General features: G+C 38.3%; 1 protein-coding gene across 1 annotated transcript in view; it reads left to right on the forward strand.

The window, feature by feature from the left end:
• Positions 1-24405, forward strand: part of LOC121199190 (kelch-like protein 29) — a 231092-nt gene that overhangs the window by 181211 nt on the left and 25476 nt on the right. Inside the window, exon 13 of the mRNA XM_041063665.1 lies at positions 10571-10764. Coding sequence (XP_040919599.1) covers positions 10571-10764 — 194 coding nt within the window. The remainder of the gene's footprint in view (positions 1-10570; positions 10765-24405) is intronic.

Raw genomic sequence — 24405 nt, forward strand, 5'->3', positions numbered from 1 at the left:
AACATTAGTGTTAATGGACAATATGTACATATATAGTGTATGGACAGTATACTAAGTGTGTGTAATACCCTTTCCCCATACTGTACATAGGGGCTGGAGTGGATTACATGTAGCTTAATTTGAAAAGTTGCCTTTTATGCTGTTACATACTGTTTGTAATTATTATTTTAAATGGCAGAAATGAGAATCAATTGGGGGAAACCCATAGGAACCTTCTCCTGACTCAATTATTTATTGATGAAATTGCTAATAGTTTTTCCCTTTTTTAAAATTCATGGTGATATATTTGATTTATGCTCAGCTGTCAGTCAAACCAGCTTTGCTTGATTTTTTTCTTTATATATTTTTTAACTTTTTTAGAATATATATTAATTTATTTTACATATACAGATGTGTGACATATTAAAGGAAATACCTTAATGAACGAGTGGAGAAACACAAGGAATGCAGATGCTTCTACACAGGTGCACTGCATAGTACAATTAAGCAATTAACATCCAATCCTGCTCTGTGGCGTGTGGAAAAACGCTGAGCAGGAATAGTTGATTCTGATGATTTTTGTATCAAGATGAAAGAGGAAAAGATCTAAGTGGCTCTGAAACAGGGTTCATTGTTTGGCCACGGACGGAAGGTGCTTCAGTCACAGACAGCTCAACTGGCTCATGTTTCAGTTGGAACAGTGACCAAAGTGACATCTGCATTCAGATCTAAGGGAAAGACCATGATGCGCGTGCATTAGTGCGATGTGTAAGGAAAAACCAGAAGAACAACTCTTCCTCAGGTGAGAATGTCAAAACAGGACGTGATCAGACTGTGTCATCAAGAACGGTCCCTCAACAATTACAAAGAGGGGGGCATTATAGCAGGGGTGCTGTGGATAAATCTCTCATTACAAAAATGAAAGCACATTTGAAAGTTCAGTGCTACAGAAAGTGGCACTGTTCAACAGAGATGTGGAAAGATAAATTTTTGCCATAACACAGTTTATAGCTTCCTTAAAACCCCTAAAAATAACCTTCACAACCAAGCAATCAAACCTCAAGCTTGTGCTGCGCCCCCTTTCTCCCCAGCAATTTGGATGTCAATTTTAATTTTAAATCCACCTCCCACCAACACCACTACCCACCAGCCCACACCCCCACAGTGCTGCCCTACATGGCTGCTATCAACAAAGGGGCTTACTTTGGTAATGAAGTGGTGTCTAAGTCTTCCATCTCCCATCTAGTTTTGAGGAGCGTGGAGCAGTAATTGGTGTACGACCTACACTACCGGCAGCATTCATGTCCCCTGTCCTATGTGACATTCTCATCCAATTAAATCTGTATCTGCTCACACACATATAGAGACACTAAATGAGCACACACTCAATATTATCATGGTTCCCTACGTTCCCTTCCAGATACTCTTTCAAGGTGCCTTTTTTAAGTTTGCACAAGTGTAGATCTGCAGTCTATCTTTATATAAAATGTGTGTGTGTGTGTGTGTGTGTGTGTACGCATACATGGACAGATTGTCTGCTCACACACTGAGGAAGCAGACTTCTGCTCTGAATTAGTTCATTCACAGGGATTATGGGAAAATCTGTGTGGCCAGTAGATGGATTGCTCTCTGTCTCACAAGGATTAGCTGAAGGTGACACTGAGGTGGCAGGTCTGTGTCCATCTGTGTTTGTATGTCCTGCCATAGTCTAGTGTGTTTCTGTGTGTATGTGAGTTCATTTATGCACGGTGTGTACACGTATGTCTGTGTTATTAGCCTGAAATGTGCTGTAATCCATCAGAGTTAATGAGTTGCGTGTGTGCATGTATTCTCCTACAGTGATGGCAGCGGAGTGTGTTCTGTGTGTGTGTGTCTTTTGGCTGACCTTGACTTCAGTCTGTCAGATGAACACACTCCGAGGCTGTCCATACGGAGAGCAAGACTCCATCAGATCCCCAGATGTCATCATACACAATCTGTCAGATGTGTGTACCATGAGCAAATAACAAGCGAAACAGCTCTGCCCTTGAGGGGAATGAGAGAGATTTGGGAGATCATGAATGAGGAAATGTGTCAAAGGTTAAATCATAGGTCTGCAACCTGAATATCAAGACTCTTGAAGGGATTTTGTGAAATACTGGACATGTTTACCTCATCACTTCACTGAAAATCCTTCAAATGTGAAAACATAAAATAAAATTTAAAAAGTAAACATTTATCTGTTCACAACTGATGTAGACATTAACTTTTTTAAGAGGTCACAACCTCATAATGTCTATAGACCAGTGTTTACACAACTAAATTAAATCTGGTTGCATCACACAAAGTGGTTCCTACACAAACATTACTTTTAACTTCATATTTACACCCAGTAACTGCCAGGTGTAACTAAATGTGTAGATGCTGAAATAGTAACAGACAAAACTAAAATTAGCTTGCTGATTAATTAGATGTTATAATTAGCTTGTGATGCTATAGTAACTTTTTCTTTACACAGATGACTGCCTTTGTTTTTGTTTGTTTTCACTTGCTAGGACACTTATTAGGTTTTAATTGTGCAACCTGATATTGTAAATCACTAGTTTGAGAGTAAGTTGTTGTTACTAAGACATTGGAAAGGTTTACATATAAATAATGTATATGGCTTTACGAATAGCTGATAAAACCCAATACAGAAACAAAGTGCTGGTGTAACATATTTAATGCCACCATATTAATTTGTAAATTTTTCTTTTGAGGCTGATGCATGCAGGGGCCTAGAAATATGATGCACTTGTCACTGATGTTTTAGAGCGGCTGTTGTTATGCCTTCTTCATTGTTCCCCTCTATGAAGCTGCAAGCATGTCACCGCTTCCTATAGGATGCAGATATGCAAACATTTACATTTCTGAGCAGCACAGTGCCCTTCCTCTACAAGGTAGGACTCACTAGATTCCACTGTCAGACACTGATTAGCAACCTGGGGAGAGAGAACACAGGTACAAACAGATGTCACATGCAGAGAAAATCGACATGGGGAACAGAGGTGCATACAAACAAGTTCAAATTAGCTGTCACAAAGCTGCTGTTTTTGTTTTCATCTCTGACAGTTTGCGAAAAGCTGTCGTTGTGTATCGAAAGGTGAGTTAGCTCATTTGAGGACCTCTGTATTTCCAAAAAACATCAGTACAACAGTCAAATTGCAGATTAAATTAAATGTTGAGATCATAAAAGGATCTCCAGTGATTCTCCATGATAGCTGTTAACCTGCAGCATACCTGTTTACTGCTAACGACAGTATGTCTTCATGCACTAAGTACTGTAACGAAGTCCATAATTAGAAGTTTAGATGAAGTCACATGTCTCTTAGCAACCACATAGCCTCACATGGCATTGCATGATTTTACTATTAAAAAGATGTAAAACAGATAATGACGTACCCTAATTTCTGGACCGATTTTGTTGTTCAGTCATGTATTTTATTTTCAAGGATAAGTGTCCAAACACAGATGGCTTCAGACACTTGAGAGACAACACCACTGCAGCTACAATGGACTTTGAGTCCAGAACTTTAAAGTGCCAATGGTAAACTTTAGGTTTTGGCTTCAGTCCTCCAGAAATAATGATATTCAATCACACAAGGACAAATGCATTGTAGAAAATACAGAGCAACAGATTATTACACCAACTGGGGCCTCAGTAGACCAACATGCATGCGACAGCTTCACTTATGCCCCATGTTATGCCCACACACATGCATCATGGATTGAAAGCAACTGTGTGCTATTGTACTCATTCAAGTGTGGGCAAAACGCGTGCCAGTCATGTGTGTGTGTGAGTGTTAGTGCCCAACAGACAGCAGGGTGATAGTGGAGGTGTGGGCGCAGGCCTCACAGTTTCTGTGATGTGCTCTGACACACAGATGGCAGCTGACACAACAGAGATAGAGTCTGTCCTCTCTCACCCACTCTTCCTCATCCTCTTTCTCCTCCCCTCCAAAGTGGATGCTCTCTCTCCTGATTGCCTTTATGTGCCTCTATCTTTTGCCTGACTTGACATTGAAATTAATGCAAAAAAAAAAAAAACATTATCACCACCCTCCTTTCCTCATTTTCTCTGCCCTTCTTTACCCCCTCTCTTCATTTTCTTCTTTACACATTTCCCTCTGTAGCCCTTGTCCACGCTGTGATCTGGCCCAGGTGTGAGTAAAGCGTTTTGGATGAGATACTTGCAAATATGCAAAGAAGAAGGAAGTGACAGTTGAACGATTTCAAATCCACAGTATCAACAGCTTCCTTTGTCAAAACAGCTCACATGCAAAGTGCAAAATTTGTTTGTTTCTTTTTTTCAGCACTTTCAACTGCATTTTTTTTTTTTATACAAGTATTCCACAGAGTAGTCTATGCCACGTTGTTGAGATTTCCCCCCACCTAGCTGCAAATGAATGTTCTTGGCAAACGTAAAAAATGTTAATGTAAGCAAATGATTCCTTTATTTGTGTGCAAATTGTTCTGAGTGCCCTCCAGGCCATAGCTGATTCACACAGTAGCCTTGTTTTCCTCAAGCCAAATCACAACCTCTCAGTTCATTACTTCTGACAGGAAACAGAGGGGTAAGCGGGATTGATTCACTCGCGCACACATGCTCTTGCTCTCTCTTTGTGCCTGTTCCAATGGCAGTATTTAAAATTAAAAAAAAAAAAAAGAAGATCAAACTGCTGTCAGACATGGGGCTGCTTGCAGATGTCTTTGTATATTGATGTTTAATGACACTAGACTCCAGATGAGAGAGCTTGCAAACTTGGGGGTTAACTGTAAAATATAGAGACACAGTCAGAGCCTTTGCACAGATACCTTCACATATTCAGTATGACAATCCTCATATGATTCATACTTGAAATTAATAGAGAATAGACTCTGAGTCTAACTCTGAGTTTTAACTAAATAAAAAAGGCAGAAATAGACATAACACAATATGCTAGCAGCTCTGTGAGGCTGTACTTTGTCCCAGCACCCAGAAGTTACACCTTGTTCATCATTTTAGCTTAGCATTTTAGCATGACAGTATTTACTAATAAGTACTAAACATTCAAGTCCCATTGAGGCTGACTGGAATGTCAGTGTTTGTTCATGAGGTATTGGATAAATAAAATTTTGACCTGCCGATGGCATTAGATGAGAGACTGAGGGATCTCCAGGGGGGTATGAATGTCAGAGCCAAATTTCATGACAATCCATCCAATACCTCTAGAGACATTTCACTAAAAAAACAAAATGTCAACCTCCTAAGCTGAGATGATTGAGACCAAATTGGTCACTTTGATTTGGCTGCAAACTGACAGTTTTGGGGGTTTTTTGGATTTTTTTTTAATTAAAAAAAAAATTCCCACAGTTTAAAGCTCTGTGCTGAAGTGGCTCATGAGTCTCAGGGTACATGTGGGCAGCAGGAAGTGAATGCAAGAGAGACAGCTGGGGTGTTGCAGGGATTAATGTGAATTTGTAACTTAAGGGCATGAGTTGCTGCTCGATAGAATCTAGAGCATCAGCTCCTCTCTGCAGGCAATGAATGCATTGCTTTATTTTTTTTATTTCTTTTCTAAGTAACTTCCATTGCATTCCAGTGCCCATACTCACTTTTTAAAGGTTACAATGCTGTTGTTGTGGACCTGTGTGGTGTAAGCGGAGTTAACAACTTAAATGAATGCAGGCATATCTTTCCTGTCTGTAGGCCTTTATATAATCTTCCACTATGAGGTGTATTAGTCTCAAGGCTTTCATTAGCTAATATGGGGGATACTGTAGCCATTGTTAAGCAGTCAGTGTTTTCATGCCATTCCAGTGTGGTTATAACTGCAGCATGATGCATTCTCCTGCCTCTTAATGGATCTTTTTGTCAGCATTGAGGTGTATAGAGCCTGAGTGGTTTTGTTATCTGAACGAGGAGTGTTTTTTTTTCTTTCCTCCTCCCTCTAACTCTCCGCTCTCATTTCTCACTCTATATATGCTGTAGTTTGTATCTCAGGGGAAATGGATACGTGTCAGTATCTGAAAGACGGGCAGCCCATCCATTATAGTTTATCACGTGTGTGTGTTTGAGTGTGAAAGAGAGAGAAAGGGGGTATGAAGAAAAGTGTGGTTCATCATCCACACTCCCCTGCAGGTAACCGTATTAGTGGATTGGCTGTGATGCCTTGAGCACCTTCTAGATGATTAGATTGCATCCTTGGTGTGTGCTGTTAAGAGAGAGAGATACTCACAGCTAGTCTATGTACTGTGTGGTTCGTGGGTGAAAGATGGAGGGTATGTGGTCAGTTTCAAGAGGAAAGCACTGGTCAGTATTTTTTTCTTTCTAGACTTCAGTCACTCAGTCCATTGTAACAAATTACAGCCATAGTTTTATGCTATCTTGGCTTCCTATATCGCTGCTGGTATTGATTCCGCTCCATTTTGGCTGTTTCATAAACAGAGAAAAACGAAGACACAACCAAAAAGGCTTTTAGACATATAATGCCACCAAGCAAATCCAATGGTAGGCTGACTGTTTACTGCATCTATTAACTTTTATGGTCTGTGACTCACATGTACGTTTTCTAGTTAATGTTATAAAGTGAGGGCCCCAGGGGTAATACCTGCTGATGCATCACATTTTCTCAGCTCATCTGTGATGGCATCGTCGGCAAGTGACACATTCTCAGCTGGTAAAGCCGGCGTCCGAACAGGTTTCCATTTTTGTGTATTAATCTGCAACCAAAAATAGCTCCCAACAAATGCACTGTTTACTCCTGTTTGAATAGCATTTGTCAAAAAAAAAAAAAAAAAATACAGTGCCCGGCTCGCTTCAAAAATTACATAGCAGTTTAAAAAAATAACAATATGTATTCATTACTTTTTTTAAAAATATCAGTTCAGTTTAAGGAACGAGCTTGTAGCTGAGTGCATCAGACTGGGTGGAGAAGTTACAAAAAAAAATGCATTAAATGCTTTTACCTATTTGAACATACAGTGAGTCTTGCCGTGGCATACTAAATCAGCCACCAGTCACCAATGAATATGTGATTTAGGGGTGAATACATCATTCAGAGCATGTATAACCCACTCCCACCCTTGTATATAACACCTGGTATTTAGTGTGTATACTTTCTCTTATGTAGGTTCAAAACTGGTATATTAAGGTTGGATTTATTTTTCCATGTGCACTGTGGGCAAATCCATCTGCTGCCATCATAAACAAACATGTTTGGGGGTGTGACTCTACACTTTCTCTACACTTTCAAGGCGACTTTCTAATTTCAACTGTCATTGTCAAACGCTGTGGTTCTTATCCTGATGGGACAGTGGGGAACAAAGGCCAGTGAGACATTAGCACTCTTTTACCAACACAATCACGCTGCATGGGTCACTTTTACACCTGACTGACACTGAATTATAATTCAGAATTGTTGACGTGCCAGTCACAGTGCATGCTGCGGCCATTAACAGGCCCTCGTTTATCCAGATTACATGTTCAGAGGCAAATCTATTTGGAAGGTCTGGCCTGTTTCTTTCATTCACAATATCTTCATCTATCCTTCCAATCTGTCTTTCTTTCTCACTCTCTCCCTACATAAAAGAACACAATCCTACATTGTTTGTTCTGTTGTAACCCCACAGCAGCATTTTTGAGATGATTGTCCCTGCATGATGAAACAAGCCCTGTCAGGAGCTACAGTCGATTACATGGCTTCACGCGGTGATCAGTCTTTGTGTATAAACACTTTTTTAAAAAAAGCAATCGATGCAACGAAACATGTTGATGGATAAACTCCTGCACTGTCTTAGTGACAAAATGAAAAAGCTCTGTCTGCCTTTTGTGTTTGACTGAGAGCTTCAGAGGAAAAACACGGAGAGATATAGTCTTTGTTTTTATAATAAACGCAGTTTTCTCTCTCCTTCCTCCATCTCCTCCATCTCCTCTGCCTCGGAGATATAATTTAACAATATACACCCACTCCAAGAATCTTTTTAGCGTCAGTCTAATGTCACGGTTCATATTAAATGCTTGATGGTGAATCACAAGTGTAATGAATTCAATCAGATTTGTGACCTTTGAGACTGTCGCAGATGCTCAGTTTCTTCTGACCTGCTCTTGTTCCTCTTTATCAGAACTCCTGACCCATTTGACTGCACAATAGCTGTGCCGTGTTTACATTAATGGCCCTTAAAACCTATTTTCTTGATCCACCTCCTAATCAAAGAAATTGGGTCTCACTTGAGCACGCTATTATCTGACAGGCACAGGTTATTTGGCTGGATATATTTCTTGTGTTTTGTCTGTGCTTTTCTCACTACATGAGAACAATGAGAGTGAACCAAAGCAGTAAATCTTCAGGCTGTGGAATCAAACCAATGAGCTAAGAAGCTACTAAGAGCTGAGAGAAAAAGTTGGGTGATAATTCACTGTGGGTTCATAACTAGGAGCGGCATCTTTTACAACACATGTACTCATTTGATCCATTGTTACTATAAAAATATTGATTATTGCGGCTTTAACTTTGTGGTTTATTTAGTCAGAAAGTTCTTGAGAAAATCTAAGATCTGGTCCAGGAAAACTTTAACAGTGGAGATGTTTTTTTTTTTTTTTTTATGCAGAATGAAATCTTAGGTTTTGATTTTTTTTTTCTTTTATCTTTGCTCATCATGACCAGCTGTTTGCAGTAGTCCTTTTGGCCTTTTGCCTATGCCGTAATCAGCTTTACTCAGCAGTGTCTGACTCTTAAATTTATGAAGCTCCCCCGATGTGGTCCAAGGGGTAATTACATCTGCCAGAGAATGAGACACGTGTTAGTCCTTCTATCTCAGCAGGGCTCAGTTACTAAACCTGATGCTGGTATGTGTGCGTATGTGTGCGTGCGTGCGTGCGTGCGTGCGTGTGTGCGTGCGTGCGTGTGTGTGTGTGTGTGTGTGTGCATGCACGCGCACTCATGTTTAAACGGTGCTAATTGGCACTCTGAGTGTTTTGAGTCCACCTTTTCCAGAGTGTCTTCTGTGTCACCACTTTCTCAGGCTGCCAGTCGATTTTAAGCCCATCCCCTCAGCAGCTGTTGCCGGGGACATTATCAGACCCCCAAAGAGAATATTCCCAAAGGCTAATTCACTCCTCTCCCCTCGCACTTTATCTAACGGCCTTCTCACAGGAAGCTGGAGCCAACCAGTGCTTCCAGGTGTCTTTTAAATTCAGCCTGACTTCAAATGCCACGGGAGCTGCAGCAGGAAAGCGTCTGTAGACTGAAAAAAAAAAATTTCCTTTAACACACCTGTATGTCTTTGACAGGTACGTCCTATGGAAAAGTAAAAAAAAGTAGAAGAAGTAGACACCTGTGCGCTTTCAAAAATTAGGCAAAAACACTTAATGAAGGTCATTAACCCCTGTGGAAAAATCGTACTTTAAAAAGCGCCTTCAAGTGACAGTATGAGTCGACTTTTTTAAAACATCCCTTCAGCGTTTGAAGTGGAAGGTTTGTTGTCCTGGGGGGCGTCGGATATGGTTTTTCATGTAAAGGTGTTTTTCTTTTATAACAAAGAGACAACCTTGATTAAGAAGGCTTGCTTTAGTTTGAGTGGATGTGTGTTTTAATCACAGATCCTGGATCCGTTCACGGCTCTTTAATGAGGCCTACTCCAGCTGGAAGGCTGTCGGCGAGGCTGCTTTGATCAGTGGCCCATGGACACAGGATTACACTGCTAACACACTGCGCTAATGGATCCACAGGGCAAAAAACACACGCACAAATGCATGTCTAAACAAACACGTGTGCAGCATGCACAATAAACACAAATGCAAATTTAAGAAATAGACATATAAACACACACACACACACACATCCTCAACCTCTGACAAGGGCACAATCCCGTAAGCCAGTGTCTTTTGTCATGCAGCCCATTGTGTCAGGCCCTTTCATCTGGCTGCGTCTGTTTGTTCCGGTTTGGGTCGGCTGAGTTTTAGGCTTTGGCGTTGAAGTTTTTGCCAAAGAGGGGCTCAGTTAGAAAGGTCCAAAGCTCAGCATTGACATACAGCCCAACTCTAGAGACTAATGGCTTGTAGCTCCCAACATATGTGGCTTTGTGTAATTGCTTTAATTGCTGTCATTGTACGTAATGGTTGGTCTTTTTCATCTTCCCTGGTGGTGTAGGCATTCTGCTAATTATATCTGTCAGCCCTGCAGCCAAAACGAGTGTTTCACTGTGAATTCAGAGCAGTGGGAACTTTAAAATCAGAATGTTTCTGTAAACTGTTGGTGTGTGTGTGTGTATGTGTCTGTGTATGTGTGTGTGTGTATTTGTGTATGTGTGTATGTGGGTGTGTGTGTGTGCGCCCAAGGTGAAGGTGCTCACATCGACAAATGACAAACTGCAGAGTGCTGGAATAATTTAGGTACTTCCTATGTGGATCTGTTTAATGGAAGTGGGGTCATGACTTTACTTATCAGGCAAGTCTGAACCTTGACCTGCTTCTCATTTCATTTCTCTTGATTGAGATTATGTATTAGATTAATTCTAATACATCGGAGATTAAAAGTACTATAATCGTACAAAAACTCAAAAATCTCCTTTTTTTTTTTTTTTTCCTTTTCAGGTATGACACCATCACCAACCAGTGGGAAACAGTGTCTCCTCTGCCCAAGCCGGTCCATTCTGCAGCAGCCACAGTGTGCGGAGGGAAGATCTACGTGTTCGGAGGCGTGAACGAGGCCGGGCGCTCGGCGGGTGTCCTCCAGTCCTACGTACCGCGGAGCAACACCTGGAGTTTCATTGAATCGCCCATGATAGGTAAGACAACTGACAACACCCGCTGTTACTGTCACAGATTCACAAGCACATTCCTTTGCACACAGGCTTCAACACAAAGTGACGAGATGTTATGTCCTCAGGGGACATGTTGCCATTGTCACTGTCACCTTTTGTGTTCTGACAGTTGCTGTTGTTCCCTTTTTAAACCACTGTGTATCAGGATGTGGCCTAATATTCCCAAATGTGGGGTCTCCTTTCCCTCATTATGCCTTCACATTTTTTCCATTTGAGAGAGAATAATCCTCTCACTAGCTAAATTGCTCTCCTCCAAGACATCATAAAAACATGAATATTAATGTTTGCTTTTTATGAGCAACCGAACATCAAAACTGGAAAAGGCACATGTTGCAGCAACATTACTGTAACCATTTATATGCATGCATTCCTTTAATCTTCGGCCACTGACATCTCGCTATCTCGTTAGAGAGCAACATGGAATCTTTGGGCCTCCATTATGGTTGCCCGGTTGCCTAGCAACAGTGTTCTCACAACTCTACCCACTTGAACACCATATGATGTACTTGACTTGTCCTGTTGAAACCATAGAGTTCTGATAGCCATTTGAAGGCAGCTGTGTTGTCGTACGGTAGATGGACTGCACGAGGGTGAATCGTTTGTTAGTGCTTCCTGTTGCCTTTGCGTTTCATACACAAGGAATCACCTGTAATTTCTGTGAGAGCGGACACTTTGAAGTGCTCGTCAGTTTTTAAACCTTCTAACCTCCTACCTTCAGTATTACAGTTAAATTCAGTGAAAATGCTAACCCACACTCACGTCAACAGACGTGAGTGTGGGTTAGTTCAGTGATGAGTGTATGACCTTTTCCATTCCTCTTGTTTTTTTTTTTCCTTATCATCATCATCCTACTCAGTATTTCCCATTATTCTCCGTCTTCCCACATTACTGCGCTATCATTATAATGTGAAGACCATCTCTGGAATGATAGGTGGGTCTGACCACAGCTTCTGACATGTTATTGGCAGTACTCTGTAGTTATTCACCGTACAAACCTGCAGCTACATTCCAGTCAGAGCCACCAGGGACCTGTGAAAGATGCAGCACCAGAAGAAACACTTTAGCCAAGCTGCCATGACTCCAAGGTAGCAGGAAAACCGCTCAGTGAACAACTCTGCGTGATTCAAAACACTGACAGCTGTGTTCACAGTGCAAAGATCTTATCCAAGGGCAGTTTTTTTTTGTTTTTTCTTTTTTTTTTGGTTCACAAAAAAATGTCCTTGAAAGATGCAGCATAGTGATGATGGCTATTGATTTGACAATTTCCTGCCAGTCTTTTTGTTTATCGCTTGGGCCTGAAAAACAGCATCAGACACATAGAAACATATGTGACATTTCAACTGAACCCTCGGAATTCGGTGTGTTAAAACAACAGTTTGACATTTTTGGGAAATGCACTTATTTGCTTTCTTAGACAAGAAGATTGATCTGTTTGTTAGATGTGAGGCGATAGTAAGCTGCTGGTTAGCTTAGCTTAGTGCAAAGACTGGAAAGAGGGAGAAATAGTGAGGCCATCTCTGTCCAAACGTAACAAAATTCACCTCTTTCCACCTTTAAAACTCACTAATTATGTTACATCTTCTTTTTTTGAATGAGTACACAAATCAGAGGGAGATGGGAGATTATACGCTGAACTATTTCTTGAGAGTGGTATCGATCTTCTCATCTAACTCTCTTTAATGCTGCAACAGAAATAAATGTTTTCAAAGCAAAAAAACAAAAATCTGTTCACATTCATTTAGATTAATTTTCCACACAAATATAAATTCTATATTTGATGCTGGATTACCCCATATACGATGTTGGCACATGATGGATTCTCAGGGAAAAGAGCTGTCCAAATGCTGCTTTTACAAAAAGGGAATCATTATCTTCAAATAGTGGCTTGCTGTTGCAGGCAACACTCAGAGCAGCAGGCATGAGAGAGAAACGCGGGGTCAGAAAAATATATTTAAATTCAAATGTTTCCTGACAAGAAGTTGTTCTTCTGTCATTAAAGCGCCGGCACAGAGGCACTTCCTTCAGCACCATGGCCCCGAAACTTGCTCTCTGTTATTAGTGCCTTTTTAGAGAGTGACTACTGTGAGCGAAATGATGATTATGTAACATGGGTGTTTGGGGCAAGAGCTGAATGGTATTAAAGGGCTGGCAGAGCAGCTGGCAGAGGAGAAATGAGAGAAAAGTCTGGTGAGAAACGCTCAAATTCACACACGCAGACGGAAATGCAGAAACACACAGCCTCTGCTCACCTCATATCAACCATACATCCCCTGGGGGCTCAGGTACACAACACATGAATTATGTAACGAAGCAGGAGGTTACTCCTCGTGTGTGTGCACGAGTGGTGTTCGACTTTTTTGTGCGCGTGTGTGTGGCAGACACAGACAGACAGACCGTCATCTGTCAGGGTGCAGATGAGCCTGCGTCTGACAGCCAACGAGCCAGGAGATAATGGACGGGTTTAGTGCTTCCTGTGAAATTGGGCCGCCGATGATTTTAGTGAGCGGGTGGGGAGCACTTCTCGATCAACCCTCTGCCTCCCTCCATCACTCTCTCGCTCTTATCTCTCCGTTCATCTCTCTCTCTCTCTCACCTCATCTCCCTGTCTCACTGTCTCCCCCCTACGTACGCCTCCACCCTCTGTCTCTCAGCACTGTCTTATCGACTGACACACATACAGCTGTGTGCGTTTTCTGCGCCTGTGCGCCTGTGTATTTGTGCGTATGTGTGTGTTTTCTCTCTGCATGGCCTGTCTCCCGCATGGACTGCAAATGGGTTTCACAAACACTTATCAGCACTGACTTCCCATCTCTTGCAGAGTGAAAAATAATATTACTCGCGCCAAAAATAGTCCCTTCAACAAGTCTATTGAGATGCAAGGTGTCTCTGCAGCTTCATTCATCTATACCTTCCTTTGTCTTCAATATCTGTCTGCTGAGCAGTATATTTACTGAAAACATGGCTGCATAATTGAGCACCCACACATACAGTAAACTATTTATGACGCCTCATTGCTTTTCTTTAAAGGTCAGCTCACCCAAATTACCAAAATGCCAAGGTTTTGAGATATTTGTCTCTGAGATTCCTGCCTCCACCCCAATACAATGGAGGTGAAAGGAATTTTGTTTGTGGTGCTCACAGCACAAAAAGATGACATTTAAAAAATTCAGCCTGCAACATATCTTTAAAAAATGTCCTTGCTACTATGAATAATCCACAGACCTCTTTAATTTATCTTTCCTTTCGGCACTGCAGCACAGTATAGGCAAGTACAGTTTTGACAATGCTTCCCAAAAAATCCCTCTCCAAAAAAATGTTTTGTTAGATGTGCAAACTGTTGAAATCCCATCTGGCTTCTTTATTTTGACGTCAGCTTCTTACAGTTTATTATATTAATGCTTTTCAAATAAATATTAATTAGTAAACCAATTCACAGGGTCACTCTTACTCAACCAGACAGACTCCTGTTTGTGTGTCAACTTACTGAACACAGCAGATGTCAGGTTTTAATTAGAAACAGTGGTCCCAACTTATGGAGCTCTGTATCTCATTTGATTGAAATTACATATAAACTCCAACAGAACATTAAAAAGAACGACTGACCTCTGTTTTTTATTTAATCTTTTTTTTTTTTTTTTGAGGGATGGAAATGTCAGTCTGTCGGCACACCACCAAATATATCTCAACACCTGTTGGATGGATTGCTGTGAAATTTAGTACACGAATACACGCATCCCTAAGGATAAACTGTTTTAAGTTTGGCGATCTCCTTGCTTTTCATCTAGAGACACCATTAGGTTAAATTTCAGCATGTTCAGTTTGGTTTATTGCCAGACACCTGCAAAACTCATGACCTTCCCATCAACCTCTGCTGTATTTGGGTTGATGTTAGCATTTAACTTGAAGTACAGTTTCACTAGACACTGCTACAGTGAGAAAAATAAACTTTCTCTTAATTTGGATGAATTTGGATTTAAAAATACACAAAAAAAGTCACTTGCTATCACTCATCTTTTCACATATCTCCTAAGACAGATCCACATAGAAACACTCACACTCACTCACACACAGCACGCTTCCCCAGGTAACAGACAGTTCTCCATTGACTGGTCAGCTCCAGGGACCCGAGAGCAGAAGCACTGTGCCCAGATTGCTCTATCGGGAAATTGACTACAGAGCAATTACTCACGCAAATGACGTAGCAGTCAAACGGCTACGGACATCAAGAGGTGGAGGAAGATGAAGGAAAAGTGAAACAGAGCGGGGGGTGTTTCCATAGTTACCTAATTGGACGTTCCCCCCACCCCACCCCTTTTCCATCATACTGAATAAAATACATCATCCTCTTTCTGCTATTTTGGCCTGTCATTTCAAAGGCTGCTCTTATTCTCGTCACACCACATAAAAGAACATTGTGCGCAAAAAAAAATGTTTTTGCTGCTCCAATTACCTTGTTGTAATCTTATCTAAGCTTCTGGCAGCAAGAACTGAAGCTTCTTTGTCCTATTTCTCCTGCTCCCTCATGCTCTCTGGTGGGATGCAGGATGCTGGGGAGAATACCCAGTACCACCTTTTTTTGGAGGAGAATGTCTTGTTTATTCCTTGTTCCTCCTCCGTCTGTGACTGACCACACTTTTCCACGTCAGTGTAGCGCCACGGCTTTGCGATGATGACTGCTGTTTGGCAGTCCTTATCAGAGAAAGCAGTCTTATCTAGATCTATACAGTATACAGTTTTGGTTTGATTGAGTGAGTTATGATATATTTGTGCGCCTGTGTGTTATTGCGGCCGTGGTGTTCCAGTCTGATGGAATCAGATATCTGCTGTGTTGATGCAGGAATCAGATAGGAGAGGATGTGAGGGGAACAACAAGGTGTTTGTTTAGACAGAAGCTACAAATTTCATCATAGCTGTGTGTGTGTGTGTGTGTTTTTACTCGTTTGCTTGTCCTTGACCTCAGCCCACGGGGTCCCAGACTCAGTGACTAAGCTGTTTTATCAGGGTGTGAGAGGCTGCGTCAGCCCATGTTGCCCCGCAGGCACAGCTGTACTTCTATCACCGCTGCTGTGTTAAAACCTTGTTTTGCTGTCTTTTTTTCCCTTTATTCATTTTTTATGTAGAGTGTGGTCAGTTATTGATTCTGGACTGAGTTTTCTGACCTCAGAGCAGTGAAACCAGACAGAATCCATTGTGAGACTTCAAGAATAGCCTGGTTTGTCTCAGAATTAGAAAGTTTTCAGCTGACACAGACAATACACATGCACTCTTTGCTGTGCCTCTGTTGTTTCAGCAGAATCGGGTCTTTTTCTGCGTTGACGGCCAGGGGATGTGTGGAGAGATCTTGAACCCTGACAGCAGTCCTTTGAGAATGCCAAATGAGAATGAGATTTACCTGCCTGGTGCTCCTCTGAGCACTCTGCTTACTGTTGGTCCTCGGCAGAGAAACAAGAAGCGATGGTGAGAGTTTCTGTGGGGAATAAAGAGAGAAAGGTTTTTCTTTCGAGAGCATCCTGTTATTATATTCTCCCTCAGGTGCCGAACAGACAGACATCAGTCTTCTGTGTTTATGGGGACCTAACACAAAGCATCATGTACACAGGGTTTCACTGGCACACACACACTTGCGCTCTGAAAGACTGGCAGTGGCATATCAATGAGATGAAGGTAAAAAGAAACTAAACGTCAGGCAGAATGTGAGGAGGACCAGTCAGTGGTGCGTTTCTCAGGGGCAGAAATTGAAGCTGATGCGTCTGATGGTTGCAGTGGGAGTTCAGACTGGATTTCAGTGTGGAAACAGAACACATGAAATGACGACATGAAGCAGTTTAAATTTAATGTTTTTTGGCTGTGATAGCAGCATGACAGCAAAGTCTGTCATTGGTTTGTTGGTCCACCACCAGAGTAGACTAAAATATCTTAACAACTATTGAATAAATTGCCATTTTGTAAATTGAGCGCATCCATGATCCCCAGTGGATGAATCACTAAATGACTTTGGTGATCCTCTGGCTTTTCCTCATTGAGGTTGATATTTGTGGCTTTAAGTGAATCTATTCAACAACTGTTGGATAATTTAGCATAAAATTCGTTGCTGTCTTTCATGTCCCTGCTCAGGACGAAGTGTAATAACTTTGGCGAGACTTTGATTTTTTGTTCTTGTGCTAACATCAGGTCAAAATTTGTCCCGCACTTTGTTTTATGACCAAATAAACTAATGAGATCCCTCAGTCTCCGCTGCACTTGGAGTTTAGTGCTCATTGGCAAACATTAGCATTAGGGGTGGTGAAAAAAAATAAATTCTTGATTAATCGCAATTATATAATGGACAATTATGAGTTGATTATTACATTTCCAAAGATAGATTTTTTTTTATTGCAATATACTGCAGTGACTCCTCCAGTTACTGGCTATCATGCAGGATTCTTTCTCTCAGGGTCCATATTCCCATATTCCCATATTCCTATATTTATATTTATTTATCTCACCCCTGGTATGTGCAATTATTATAATATATTCTGTATTCTGTATATTCTGTATAGACTGTATACCATAACGTAACTATTTATACTTTAATAATAATAATTATATAATTATGTATAGATGGATAGATAGATAGCCGTGTCATTAAAATGGTATGAGCCAGTCCAGATGTGCTTTTTATTGGCAAATTGTTTTATCTGAGAATATTTTCTTTATATTCATGTTTGTGTAATATTTATTTTTGAAGTTACACATGGAAGTCAATTGACAGCACTTATTTTATTTGAAACAGCCTATACTTTTCAATGAAAAGATTCTAAATTGACATGCTTTGATATCATTCTTATATATCCTGCATATCATTTATCATTTTAAGCTCAATAAATTCAGATAATACAAACATTTAATAAAAACATTTGTCCGGTAAATTGAAAACCTGCCGGTCACATTGTTGTTTTTCTAGTGGAAACCCTGAATTAAAAATTATGAACATAAGGCTCAGACTGTTGGCTTGTGCCTACACCATTCAGAACCTTAATACCAAACACTAATACTGAAACAATAACAACATTAAAACCGCAAGCAGCGATGGGCGGGCCCTCGCACCCCTTGCAAGCTGTTCAGGGGGTCAAATTAACCAACAAAGCGGTGGGAGAAAAATAACAGAGGGAGGAGAGTAACAATAATCCCTTCAGTTACAATAGGGCTTCGCACGAATTTCATGCTTTGGACCGAATAAAAGAGGTCATAGTATAGTAAGGCTTCAAAATGGGCCTAAAAAAGTCATATTTTAGTATGGCCTCAAAATGTCCTAAAAAACATAATAAAATAGTAAGGCTTCAAAATGGGCAAAAAAAATTCATGCTTTTTTTTGGCCACAAAATGTCCTAAATAGTGTCATAGTATAGTATGCCGTTTTTTTCGGGCAAAAAAAGTCAAAATTTTTTTAGGCCTCAAAATGTCATAAACAACGTCATAGTATAGTAAGGCGTCAAAATCAGACAAAAAAAGTCAAAAAAAAATTCGACCTCATAATGTCATGAAAAACGTCATAGTATAGTAAGGCGTCAAAATCGGACAAAAAAAGTCAAAAAATTTTTTGACCTCAAAATGTCATTAAAAACGTCATAGTATAGTATGGCGTTTTTTTCGGGCAAAAAAACTCAAATTTTTTTTCGACCTCAAAATTTCAGAAAAAACGTCATAGTATAGTATGGCGTTTTTTTCGGACAAAAAAAGTCAACGTTTTTTTCGGCCTCAAAATGTCATAAAAAACGTCATAGTATAGTATGGCGTCAAAATCGGACAAAAAAAGTAACAATTTTTTTCGGCCTCAAAATTTCATAAAAAATGTCATAGTATAGTAAGGCGTTTTTTTTCGGGTAAAAAAAGTCAAAAAAAATTTTGACCTCAAAATGTCATAAAAAACGTCATAGTATAGTATGGTGTTTTTTTTTTCGGGCAAAAAAAGTCCAAAATTTTTTCGGCCTCAAAATGTCATAAAAAACGTCATAGTATAGTAAGGCGTCAAAATCGGACAAAAAAAGTCAAAAAAAAATTCGACCTCATAATGTCATAAAAAACGTCATAGTATAGTAAGGCGTCAAAATCGGACAAAAAAAGTCACATTTTTTTCGACCTCAGAATGTCATAAAAAACGTCATAGTATAGTATGGCGTTTTTTTCGGGCAAAAAAAGTCTAAATTTTTTTCGGCCTCAAAATGTCAAAAAATGTCATAGTGTAGTATGGCGTCAAAATCGGACAAAAAAAAATTATTTTTTTCGGCCTCAAAATGTCATAAAAAACGTCATAGTATAGTAAGGCGTTTTTTTCGGGTAAAAAAAGTCAAAAAATTTTTCGGCCTCAAAATGTAAAAAAACGTCATAGTATAGTATGGCGTTTTTTTCGGACAAAAAATGTCAAATTTTTTTTCGACCTCAAAGTGTCATAAAAAACATCATAGTATAGTAAGGCCTCAAAATCGGACAAAAAAAATCAAAAAAAACTTTGACCTCAAAATGTCATAAAAAACGTCATAGTATAGTATGGCGTTTTTTTCGAGCAAAAAAAGTCAAAAAATTTTTCGGTCTCAAAATGTCATAAAAAACGTCATAGTATAGTATGGCGTTTTTTTCGGGCAAAAAAAGTCAAAATTTTTTTCCGCCTCAAAATGTCATAAAAAACGTCATAGTATAGTATGGCGTCAAAATCGGACAAAAAAAGTCAAAATTTTTTTCGGCCTCAAAATGTCACAAAAAAAGTCATAGTATAGTAAGGCGTTTTTTTCGGGTAAAAAAAGTCACAATTTTTTTCAGCCTCAAAATGTCATAAAAAACGTCATAGTATAGTAAGGCGTCAAAATCGGACAAAAAAAGTCAAGAAAAATTTGACCTCAAAATGTCATAAAAAACGTCATAGTATAGTATGGCGTTTTTTTCGGGCAAAAAAAGTCAAATTTTTTTTCGACCTCAAAATGTCATAAAAAACGTCATAGTATAGTATGGCGTTTTTTTCGGGCAAAAAAAGTCAAAATTTTTTTCGACCTCAAAATGTCCTAAAAAATGTCATAGTATAGTATGGCGTTTTTTTGTCGGGCAAAAAAAGTCAAAAAATTTTTCGGCCTCAAAATGTCATAAAAAATGTCATAGTATAGTATGGCGTTTTTTTTCGAGCAAAAAAAAGTCAAAAAATTTTTCGGTCTCAGAATGTCATAAAAAACGTCATAGTATAGTAATGTCATAAAAAACGTCATAGTATAGTAAGGCGTCAAAATCGGACAAAAAAAGTCAAATTTTTTTTCGACCTCAAAATGTCATAAAAAACGTCATAGTATAGTATGGCGTTTTTTTCGGGCAAAAAAGGTCAAAATTTTTTTCGACCTCAAAATGTCATAAAAAACATCATAGTATAGTATGGCATTTTTTTCGGGCAAAAAAAGTCAAATTTTTTTTCGACCTCAAAATGTCATAAAAAACGTCATAGTATAGTATGGCGTTTTTTTCGGGCGAAAAAAGTCAAATTTTTTTTCGACCTCAAAATGTCATAAAAAACATCATAGTACAGTATGGCGTTTTTTTCGAGCAAAAAAAGTCAAAAAATTTTTCGGCCTCAAAATGTCATAAAAAACGTCATAGTATAGTAAGGCGTTTTTTTCGGGCGAAAAAAGTCAAAAAATTTTTCGGCCTCAAAATGTCAAAAAACGTCATAATATAGTATGGCGTTTTTTTCGGGCAAAAAAAGTCAAAAAATTTTTCGGTCTCAGAATGTCATAAAAAACGTCATAGTACAGTATGGCGTTTTTTTCGGGCAAAAAAAATCTAAATTTTTTTTGGCCTCAAAATGTCATAAAAAACGTCATAGTATAGTAAGGCGTTTTTTTCGGGCGAAAAAAGTCAAAAATTTTTTTGGCCTCAAAATGTCATAAAAAACGTCATAGTATAGTATGGCGTTTTTTTTCGAGCAAAAAAAGTCAAAAAAATTTTCGGTCTCAAAATGTCATAAAAAACGTCATAGTATAGTATGGCGTTTTTTTCGGGCAAAAAAAGTCAAAATTTTTTTCGGCCTCAAAATGTCATAAAAAACGTCATAGTATAGTATGGCGTTTTTTTCGGGCAAAAAGAGTCTAATTTTTTTTCGGCCTCAAAATGTCATAAAAAACGTCATAGTATAGTATGGCGTTTTTTTCGGGCAAAAAGAGTCTAATTTTTTTTCGGCCTCAAAATGTCATAAAAAACGTCATAGTATAGTATGGCGTTTTTTTCGGGCAAAAAGAGTCTAATTTTTTTTCGGCCTCAAAATGTCATAAAAAACGTCATAGTATAGTATGGCGTTTTTTTCGGGCGAAAAAAGTCAAAATTTTTTTAGGCCTCAAAATGTCATAAAAAACGTCATAGTATAGTATGGCGTTTTTTTCGAGCAAAAAAAGTCAAAAAAATTTTCGGCCTCAAAATGTCATAAAAAACGTCATAGTATAGTATGGCGTTTTTTTCGGGCAAAAAGAGTCTAATTTTTTTTCGGCCTCAAAATGTCATAAAAAACGTCATAGTATAGTAAGGCGTCAAAATCGAACAAAAAAAGTCAAAAAATTTTTTAGCCTCAAAATGTCATAAAAAACGTCATAGTATAGTAAGGCGTTTTTTTTGTATAAAAAAAGTCAAAAAAATTTTCGGCCTCAAAATGTCATAAAAAACGTCATAGTATAGTAAGGCGTCAAAATCGAACAAAAAAAGTCAAAAAATTTTTTGGCCTCAAAATGTCATAAAAAACGTCATAGTATAGTAAGGCGTTTTTTTTGTGTAAAAAAAGTCAAAAAATTTTTCGGCCTCAAAATGTCATAAAAAACGTCATAGTATAGTAAGGCGTCAAAATCGGACCAAAAAAGTCAAAAATTTTTTCGGCCTCAAAATGTCACAAAAAAAGTAATAGTATAGTAAGGCGTTTTTTTCGGGTAAAAAAAAGTCACAAAATTTTTCGGCCTCAAAATGTCATAAAAAACGTCATAGTATAGTATGCCGTTTTTTTCGGGCAAAAAAAGTCAAAAAATTTTTCGGCCTCAAAATGTCATAAAAAACGTCATAGTATAGTATGGCGTTTTTTTCGAGCAAAAAAAGTCAAAAATTTTTTCGGCCTCAAAATGTCATAAAAAACGTCATAGTATAGTAAGGCGTCAAAATCGGACCAAAAAAGTCAAAAATTTTTTCGGCCTCAAAATGTCATAAAAAACATCATAGTATAGTAAGGCGTCAAAATCGGACGAAAAAAGTGAAAAATTTTTTCGGCCTCAAAATGTCACAAAAAAAGTAATAGTATAGTAAGGCGTTTTTTTCGGGTAAAAAATAGTCAAAAAAATTTTCGGCCTCAAAATGTCATAAAAAACGTCATAGTATAGTATGCCGTTTTTTTCGGGCAAAAAAAGTCAAAAATTTTTTCGGCCTCAAAATGTCATAAAAAACGTCATAGTATAGTATGGCGTTTTTTTCGAGCAAAAAAAGTCAAATTTTTTTTCGGCCTCAAAATGTCATAAAAAACGTCATAGTATAGTAAGGCGTCAAAATCGGACCAAAAAAGTCAAAAATTTTTTCGGCCTCAAAATGTCATAAAAAACGTCATAGTATAGTAAGGCGTCAAAATCGGACGAAAAAAGTCAAAAAAATTTTTCGGCCTCAAAATGTCACAAAAAAAGTAATAGTATAGTAAGGCGTTTTTTTCGGGTAAAAAATAGTCAAAAAAATTTTCGGCCTCAAAATGTCATAAAAAACGTCATAGTATAGTATGCCGTTTTTTTCGGGCAAAAAAAGTCAAAAAATTTTTCGGCCTCAAAATGTCATAAAAAACGTCATAGTACAGTATGGCGTTTTTTTCGGGCAAAAAAAGTCAAAAAATTTTTCGGCCTCAAAATGTCATAAAAAACGTCATAGTATAGTATGGCGTTTTTTTCGAGCAAAAAAAGTCAAAAAAATTTTCGGTCTCAGAATGTCATAAAAAACGTCATAGTATAGTATGGCGTTTTTTTCGGGCAAAAAAAGTCAAAAATTTTTCGGCCTCAAAATGTCATAAAAAACGTCATAGTATAGTAAGGCGTCAAAATCGGACAATAAAAGTCAAAAAATTTTTCGACCTCAAAATGACAAAAAACGTCATAGTATAGTATGCCGTTTTTTTCGGGCAAAAAGAGTCTAATTTTTTTTCGGCCTCAAAATGTCATAAAAAACGTCATAGTATAGTGTGGCGTTTTTTTCGAGCAAAAAAAGTCAAAAAATTTTTCGGTCTCAAAATGTCATAAAAAACGTCATAGTATAGTATGGCGTTTTTTTCGGGCAAAAAAAGTCAAAATTTTTTTCCGCCTCAAAATGTCATAAAAAACGTCATAGTATAGTATGGCGTCAAAATCGGACAAAAAAAGTCAAAATTTTTTTCGGCCTCAAAATGTCACAAAAAAAGTCATAGTATAGTAAGGCGTTTTTTTCGGGTAAAAAAAGTCACAATTTTTTTCAGCCTCAAAATGTCATAAAAAACGTCATAGTATAGTAAGGCGTCAAAATCGGACAAAAAAAGTCAAGAAAAATTTGACCTCAAAATGTCATAAAAAACGTCATAGTATAGTATGGCGTTTTTTTCGGGCAAAAAAAGTCAAATTTTTTTTCGACCTCAAAATGTCATAAAAAACGTCATAGTATAGTATGGCGTTTTTTTCGGGCAAAAAAAGTCAAAATTTTTTTCGACCTCAAAATGTCCTAAAAAATGTCATAGTATAGTATGGCGTTTTTTTGTCGGGCAAAAAAAGTCAAAAAATTTTTCGGCCTCAAAATGTCATAAAAAATGTCATAGTATAGTATGGCGTTTTTTTTCGAGCAAAAAAAAGTCAAAAAATTTTTCGGTCTCAGAATGTCATAAAAAACGTCATAGTATAGTAATGTCATAAAAAACGTCATAGTATAGTAAGGCGTCAAAATCGGACAAAAAAAGTCAAATTTTTTTTCGACCTCAAAATGTCATAAAAAACGTCATAGTATAGTATGGCGTTTTTTTTCGGGCAAAAAAGGTCAAATTTTTTTTCGACCTCAAAATGTCATAAAAAACATCATAGTATAGTATGGCATTTTTTTCGGGCAAAAAAAGTCAAATTTTTTTTCGACCTCAAAATGTCATAAAAAACGTCATAGTATAGTATGGCGTTTTTTTCGGGCGAAAAAAGTCAAATTTTTTTTCGACCTCAAAATGTCATAAAAAACATCATAGTACAGTATGGCGTTTTTTTTCGAGCAAAAAAAGTCAAAAAATTTTTCGGCCTCAAAATGTCATAAAAAACGTCATAGTATAGTAAGGCGTTTTTTTCGGGCGAAAAAAGTCAAAAAATTTTTCGGCCTCAAAATGTCAAAAAATGTCATAATATAGTATGGCGTTTTTTTCGGGCAAAAAAAGTCAAAAAATTTTTCGGTCTCAGAATGTCATAAAAAACGTCATAGTACAGTATGGCGTTTTTTTCGGGCAAAAAAAATCTAAATTTTTTTTGGCCTCAAAATGTCATAAAAAACGTCATAGTATAGTAAGGCGTTTTTTTCGGGCGAAAAAAGTCAAAAATTTTTTTGGCCTCAAAATGTCATAAAAAACGTCATAGTATAGTA

Source organism: Toxotes jaculatrix, chromosome 19 (assembly GCF_017976425.1).
Source record: "Toxotes jaculatrix isolate fToxJac2 chromosome 19, fToxJac2.pri, whole genome shotgun sequence".
Classification (NCBI taxonomy): Eukaryota; Metazoa; Chordata; class Actinopteri; family Toxotidae; genus Toxotes; species Toxotes jaculatrix.